At 41.9% G+C, this 8,493-nt stretch overlaps 1 protein-coding gene across 1 annotated transcript; it reads left to right on the forward strand.

Annotated features, from left to right (window-relative positions):
- Nucleotides 1-4,679: 4,679 nt before the first annotated feature.
- LOC133806088 (uncharacterized) lies at nt 4,680-6,096 on the forward strand. The gene is made up of 3 exons (XM_062244224.1): nt 4,680-4,979; nt 5,253-5,352; nt 5,531-6,096. The coding sequence occupies exons 1-3, from the start codon at nt 4,680-4,682 to the stop codon at nt 6,094-6,096; spliced, it is 966 nt and encodes a 321-aa protein (XP_062100208.1).
- Nucleotides 6,097-8,493: the final 2,397 nt, after the last annotated feature.

An 8,493-nucleotide genomic window follows, 5' to 3' on the forward strand; every position in this document is an offset into this window, starting at 1 on the left:
GTTCTTATGAAGTTAAAATGGTATCTTAGTGTCTGGTACTAATTTAGAACTATGTTAGGTTGATTTGTTATTTTTGGTTAATTATTTGGTATTTTATGCATGTAAAAAAGGGGGTAATTTATGCATAAATAATTACAATAATTTGTATAAGTTTCTAAGTTATTTAATCATGTTTCATAATCTGTATAAATGGTTAGGAAGCATGTTAGTTTCTGGTTTGGGTAATTTTATTGAGTATCCAATTATTTTGGGAATTATGTGTAATTAAAATGATAATTATTGAAAATAAATAATTATAAGGAAATAATTAGTTTAATCTGACTTTATAGGCGTAAAAATAAACTTAGAATCTGATTTACTAAATTGTGGTAATTTATTTGATTATTTGATTATGATCTATTTGTTTTGTGCATAAAGATGATAAGAAATGTGATGATTAGTATTATAGGTTGTAATTTTGTGGTGAAACCTTGATGTGGTTCATAATTGTGTTTTGAGTGTGTCATTGTATTATTGGGTGTTTAGGATCTAGTTCTCAACAAGGACGCTCAGCGAGGGGTTCGAGGTAGAACAAAGGAGTAGTTTTGCAATTGAGGTAAGAAGAGTGGACATCTGTGCACAGGGTGCATGTTTAAGCATACAACCTTGTTTCTTGGTTTGTATTTATTTATGTTATGTATTGTGGTTGATTACTGTATACACTTAGTATTGTTAGCATGAGAATAGTGCTAGGGTTTTCGCTGCTTGTGTGAGCATAACACTTGCAGGTACACTAAGAGCTTATCATTGGTGAGTACAACTTGTGGTAAGTGAATGCCCCGTTGGATGCCTAGTGTGAGAATAACACGAGGCAGGGCATATTACATTTCATGTCTGATCAACATGAATGTATGGTTGATTATCGTATGTGGGAATAATGTGCGGTATGAGACTTTGTTTGTTATGTGTGTGAGTATAACATGCATTGTATCAGTATTATATGAATTGTTATTGCTTAAGGTTTTGATTAAGCTATGCTGTATTATTTGGTTAGAGGGGGGTTATGTCCTACATAGCTCTTCTTACTGGGCGTTATCTCACGGGTACTTTGTGTACATGTAAAGGCAAAGCAACGCAGTGAGTGAAGTAGGCTCGAGGCGTGGATGTTACATGTTAGTGGAGGGTTCACAACGTTTTAATGTTTTAAATACTTATGGAATTTTATCACTTTTGGACTATGTTTTATTTTTTTTTTGTTGGATTAAGTTTTAAGACTTGAAAATGTTTTATTTTGAAGAAATAGTGAGATCTCATGCCTTGTTTATTTCAATAAAATAGTATTTTAAATGGTTATTTATTTTATTGATTTAAATGGACTTTCATAAGTGACGTCTCGGGAAATTGGGGCGTTACAATTGGTATCAGAGAATACAGTCCTAAAAAGTCTGTGGTAAGCCCTAACATGTAAAATACACAGCCAAGGATGAACTCGACTCAGTGGTAATTCTTACTTGTTTGAAATTTGCTTTAATGTTTTGCACATAATTGTATTTAAGCGACTGTCTTCATAAATATGATTTCATGATGGCATTAAATATTTCTTCCTTATGTTTGTTGGTCTGCATGGTTCAGGAGTTAGAAAATGCCTCCTAGAAGATCTATTTGACTAAATGGAGGTCGAGGCCGAGGCCGAGGTGGAGGCCGGGGTGGTGGTAGAGGTCTAGGTGAAGGAGAAAATGCTGAGCCACCGGAAGCACCACAGGGATGGGAGGAACGTTTTGCCGCAATGGAAGCAACCATTCATAGGCAAGAGGAGGTGATCCATCAACTAAGACATCATCCCACGCCGCCAGTACAAGCAGAGCCACAGGTGCAGAATAATAGGCAACTACCAACTTTAATGGTAGCTCCTGTTGCCGTGGATGGACTAGAGCCATTGTTTGAAAGATTCTGTAAGTAGCATCCTCCTGAGTTTGATGGGAGCACGAATCCAGTTGTAGCAGAAGAATAGATTAGCTGCATTGAAAACATACTGAATATGATGAGAGTCCAGGGTAATGAGCGAGTGTTGTGTGCATCTTATATGCTGAGAATGGATGCCTGTCTTTGGTGGGAGGTGGTGCAGCAGGTACATAATGTTAATACCATGGACTGAGCTGGGTTCAAGCAAGTTTTCAACGAAAAATATTATAACTCTGCTGTCCTGGCAACAAAGACTGATGAGTTCATGAGATTGGTGCAAGGAAATCTCTCGGTGACAGATTATGCACAGAAATTTGATCGATTGGCAAAATTTGCACTAGATTTGGTACCTACTGATAGGGTACGAGCAGATCGTTTTGTGAGAGGATTGAAACCAATGATCGCTCGGGACGTGGAGATTGTTTTGAGGGGCACGTTCACATACGCCCAAGTTATAGAAATGGCTTTTACTGCTGAGAGGAGCGAGGAAAGAATCTGGAAAGAGAATGCCGCCAGAAGAGATGCAAAGAAGGGTGGGGCAACCGCTTCAAATGATCACAAAAAGAGAGGGCATGAATAGTCTGGACAGTCGGGACAAGACAAACGACCCAAGCCTAGTAATGAAAACCGTTCAAATGGGGGTAGAAACATTCCAGAATGCCCTAAATGCACTAAGCGCCACTTTGGGGAATGTCGGGCCAAGGCATACTATAAATGTGGAAAAGAAGGGCATATCAAGCGCAACTGTCCATTGTGGAATTAGGCTGGAAACAAAGAAGAGCCAAAGAAGGATGATAAATATGTTCCAGCCAGAGTCTTTGCGATAACTCAGGCAGAAGCTGGCGCTAGCCCTTCAGTCGTATTAGGTCAGATTCCTATGGCCAATACCCATGTAAAGTTTATTTAATTCAGGCTCATCTCATTCATTTATTTCTAGTGGCCTTGTAAATCATGTAAATGTACCTATAGAATTGTTTAATGTGGGTTTTTGGACTATGTTACCATACGGGGAAATTGTAATATCAAAAAATTGGGTTAACGTTGTACCTTTATAAATAGATGGAAGGGAATTGTATGTAGACTTGATTGTATTAGATTTATCTGATGTAATTTTGGGGATGGATTTTCTTTCCAAATATGAAGCATCTATCAACTGCAAATGCAAGAAAGTGGTCTTTGCACCGGAAGGCGGAGATCCGTTTGAGTTCGAAGGCATAAGCAAGAAACCCAGAACTCCTATCATATCAGCGATGAAAGCTAGAGAAATGTTGCAACACGGATGTTTGGGGTATCTCGTGAATATGGTCAATGAAACTAAAGAGACAAAAAGGAGACTTGAAGAGACAAGAGTTGTAGCTGAATTCCTCGATGTTTTTCCAGAAGAGCTGCCAGGTTTACCTCCGCACATGGAGATAGAATTTGTAATCGATCTGATGCCCGGGACAACGCCTGTATCTCAAGCACCATACAAAATGGCACCAGCAGAATTGAAAGAGCTCAAAACTCAATTGGAGGAATTACTTAAGCTGGGGTTCATCAGACCGAGCTATTCTCCTTGGGGCGCACCAGTTCTTTTTGTCAAGAAGAAAGACGGGTCTATGAGGATATGTATTGATTATCGGGAGTTGAATAAGGTCACAATAAAGAACAGATATCCTTTGTCAAGAATCGATGATCTGTTCGACCAGCTTCAAGGGACCAAGGTGTTTTCAAAAATCGATCTTCGGTCGGGATATCATTAGTTGAGGATCAAGAATGATGATATACCGAAGACAGCCTTCAGGACTAGGTACGGGCATTACGAATTTCTGGTGATGTCGTTTGGACTCACAAATGCCCCAGCAGCTTTTATGGACCTTATGAGCAGGGTTTTTAAGGAGTAATTGGATCAGTTTGTCATTGTGTTCATAGATGATATATTGGTCTACTCTAAGACAGAAGAAGAACATGAGGAGCATTTACGTCTGACCTTGCAACGATGGAGACAACATCAGCTATATGCCAAATACAAGAAGTGTAAGTTCTGGTTATCTGAGGTGGGTTTTCTGGGTCATATTGTCATCGATGGAGGAGTGAAAGTAGTTCCTGCAAAGATTGATGCAGTGAAAGAATGGCCAAGACCAAAGAATGCCTCAGAAGTCAGAAGTTTTCTGGGTTTGGCGGGCTATTATAGGAGGTTTGTGGAAGGGTTTTCAAAGATAGCCGCACCGATGAAGAAATTGACAAGAAAGAATCTGAAGTTCATCTGGTCAGATAAATGCGAGCAGAGCTTCCAGGAATTAAAGATTCGACTCATACCAGCACCTGTACTTAGCTTACCCTCAGAGGATGGGCAGTTTGTGGTTTACTGTGATGCATCAAAACAGGGGTTAGGATGTGTACTGATGCAGTCTGGTAAGGTGATAGCCTATGCTTCTAGGCAACTGAAAGATTATGAGCAGAGGTATCCGGCACACGACCTGGAATTAGCAGCGGTTGTCTTTGCAATGATGATTTGGCGTCACTATCTCTATGGGCTGAAGTGTGAGATTTACACCCATCACAAAAGCCTCAAATACTTCTTCACCCAGAAGGAGTTAAATATGAGGCAGAGGAGATAGTTGGAGTTAGTCAAGGATTATGACTGCGACATACTATACCACCCCGGTAAAGCCAATGTTGTAGCAGATGCACTTAGCCGCAGAGGGCCGGGAATGGTTTCTTTTTTATAAGGAATATCAAGGAAGATCCTAGAAGACATGGAACGAGCTGGTATAGAACTGATCACAGGAAAACTTGCAAAGGTTACACTTCAGTCCACCTTGTTAGAAAAGATTAGGGAAGGGCAGAATGCAGACAAAAAGTTAAGTGACCTAAAGCAAGAGATGCAGAATGGGAATGCCAAGGATTTCACTATGTTAGATACCGGACTATTCAGATTCAAGGGGCGTATTTGTGTTCCAGACAGTGATGAGTTGAGGAAAGAGATTCTAGCGGAAGCTCATACTACCCCATATTCAGTTCACCCCGGGACCACTAAGATGTACCACGACCTTAAGGTATTGTATTGGTGCCCGGGAATGAAAAAAGATGTAGTGGAATATGTAGCAAAATGCTTAACCTATTAGCAGGTTAAGGCAGAACATCAAAGACCAGCGGGGCTACTGCAACCGTTGAATATTCCTGAGTGGAAGTGGGATGAGATATCTATGGATTTTGTGACGGGGTTACCTAGGACCACAAAACAACACGATGCAATTTGGGTAATTGTGGATAGGTATACCAAGTCGGCTCACTTCCTACCAGTGCACATGACTTATTCTATGGATCAGTTCGCTGAGTTGTACATGAATGAGATAGTACGGCTACATGGGACACCATACTCTATTGTGTGCAATCAGGATGCTCGGTTTACATCATCATTCTGGGAGAGTTTGTAGAAAGCCATGGGAACTCGGTTGAAGTTCAGTACAACTTCTCACCCAGAAACAGATGGTCAAACCGAGAGAACAAATCAAATCTTAGAGGATATGCTCAGAGCGTGTGTCATTGATTTTTAGGGATCCTGGAGTAGATACTTGCCACTGATTGAGTTTTCGTACAACAACAGCTACCAATCTACCATCGGGGTGGCACCGTATGAAATGTTGTATGGAAGAAAGTGTAGGTCTCCACTTCACTGGGATGAACTGGGAGAGAGAAAATTACTTGGAGCAACACACCAATGAGGCTATTCAGAAAATCAGGGCTAGAATGGTCACAGCTCAGAGCAGACAGAAGTCTTATGCAGACCTAAAGCGCAAGCATGTTGAGTTTGAAGTTGGTGATCATGTATTTCTGCGTGTGACTCCAAGGAAAGGAATCTCAGTGAAGAGGTTTGGCAAGAAGGGAAAGCTTAGTCCCAGATATGTCGGACCTTTTGAGATTTTGGATAGAGTGGGCAATGTGGCTTACAGGGTAGCTTTACCACCATCATTGTCCGGGGTGCACAATGTATTTCATGTGTCACAACTTCGAAAATATATATCCGACCCATCGCATGTGTTGAGCTACGAAACCTTGGGTTTACAGGAGGATTTGTCATTCGATGAACATCCAGTAAAAATACTCGATCGAAAGGACAAGGTCCTAGGGAATAGGACTATTTCCTTAGTGAAAGTGTTGTGGACGTTTTAATGTTTTAAAGACTTATGGAATTTTATCACTTTTGGACTATGTTTTTTTTTTGGTTGGATTAAGTTTTAAGACTTGAAAATGTTTTATTTTGAAGAAATAGTGAGATCTCATGCCTTGTTTATTTCAATAAAATAGTATTTTAAATGGTTATTTATTTTATTGATTTAAATGGACTTTCATAAGTGACGTCTCGGGAAATCGGGGCGTTATAGTCAGCTCACTTCGCTGAAGTAACTTCCTCACCGTCTCCCTCAACTGCTCCGGAAGCCTCGCTAGTCTCTGAGGGTTCTTGCGAAAACTGAACCTTGAATTTAGCAAGATATGGGTCCCACAGCTCAGGCTCCATGAAGGAAAAATTCTTGTCCTGGTTGAAAGCCCAGTAACGGTAAAGCATCTCTTCCATTGTTGACGAAGATAGTGTCGCTTCCTCCTTGGCTTTAACCTTGGCCTCGATTAGATTTGCTTTTAGTTCGTCATTCTCGGCTTGAAGCTAGTCAGCATGGCAATTCGCCTTCGTGGCCTGAGCCTGAGTGGCGAACAATGCGGTCTTCGCACATTTCTCATCCTCTTAAGAAGAGATGAGAGCAGCCTTGGCAGCCTACTCATTCTCTTGAGTAACATTCAGGGCGACTTTGGCAGCATTCAAGTCAGCTTGGAGTTCTTCGTTTCTGGCCTTGACACGAGCTATGCTTCGGTATTGAGCCAAGATAGACTGGAAAATAATGAATCAAGTCAATAACAAATAATAAACATAATAAAGAAAGGTTAATAGTGGGAAAATGACTCACAGTGAGGTTTATCCCCATAGCAAACTCGAAGACATCTTCTGGGCTACGTTCCTCTATGGCCCTCAAATCCCTAGCATTGGCCTTATACGCATGGCCCACCATACGACTCGCTGTCTCATATACGATACCCAGAAAGGCCTTGGGAACTTGTCCAGATCGTGTGGCTCGACCAATAGTCGGACGAGAGGAATCTCACTCTGGATGGGAGGTTCGGTTTGAATCACTTAGGGGTGTGAGGGAGGCATATGTCAAGGAGGGGGAGGAGTTCGCTAGATGGTGACAGTTGTCACCGGAGCTGGCTCCCGAGTAGTGCTCTCACTTTTACCCTTAAGGGGTGATTGTGTGGTACCCCCTGTTTTAGGGGTGGCCTTCTTTGCCACCCAGTGCCTTCTTACTACGGGGCCAATTCTAGATCCCCCAGCCTTGATGGCGTTCCTTAAATCAGGAGCTCCTGACGATTCCATTTCTTCACCTGAAAAAAGAGCGAACAAATGATTTAATTCACATGAGTAGTGCTTCAAAGGTATTATGAATGCAAGAAAGAAAAAAGAACAAGGATCCTTCCCTCCGAGCTAGGGGAGGAGTCGATTACGATCAGCTCGGGTGTATGGACCGGGCCAGGCACGACCTCCAACTTTGGGATTAAGGGAGGGGAGGGGACATCTAAGGCTACGATCTCTTGGATTCTAGGGGGTTCAGGTCCCTCCTTGGGGCTGGATTCATCTACGTACTGCCTGAACTCAGGAGCAAATGCACCATGGAGCAGAGAAGGCTGGGTCCTACGATTTGTTCCATATTATTCAAAGATGGAGGGCCTAAAGTTTAGCGTGTTATCAACTACAATGGTGCCTTTGGGATAGCTATGATCATAGCGTACCACCAAATGATCCACACATTGAAGAAGGGTTACGTTTAGATCCGGATCGGTAGGATGTCGGCTAACGAGCGGGTTAGGATTAAAATGAATTAACTTAAAGCTGGCAGCAACCCGATCTAATTCTCTAAAAAGGTATGGGTTACCTTGGCTGGAAGGGCCGACTGCTTCCCTAGATACAGCTTGCTCAGGATTGGGCCCATGATTGGCTTTGGGAGCTCGTCTTTTTCGCACAAGTGGCACCACGTCTTCTTCCTCTTCAGTGTCCTCAGTGGCTGGCAAGGCCTCTTGAGAAGAGGGGAGCTCGAGGATAATGGGGAGTGGAGCTCGGGTCCTCAGAGATAATGTCTAACCCTCACTGATCAATTTGTCTTTCATGACCTGGCGATAATCTTTTTCCCTGGGAGGGAGACTGGACAAAGTCTCATACTAACCCCCCAAGGTTATAGATCTTCCCGTCCTTGCGAATATAGCTGCATGAGGAACAAACTTAGTCAGGATATATATAAAAAAATTATTTACAATGAAAGGAATAAAAATTTTACATGCTGAGTTCACAAAGATAGAAGACTTACGAGGACGGTTGAAGTACTGGTGTTCACAATTCTTGAACCTATTCGACATAAAGAATAAATCTTTATAGTCATTTGGGTGGCTGGGAAGCTCAATGATGGAGCTAGAGTTAGAAAATCTGGTGAGGTAATAAAACCCATCACCTTGTCCTTTCTGGTTAGG

The sequence above is a fragment of the Humulus lupulus genome, chromosome X (assembly GCF_963169125.1).
Source record: "Humulus lupulus chromosome X, drHumLupu1.1, whole genome shotgun sequence".
In the NCBI taxonomy this organism is placed as follows: domain Eukaryota; kingdom Viridiplantae; phylum Streptophyta; class Magnoliopsida; order Rosales; family Cannabaceae; genus Humulus; species Humulus lupulus.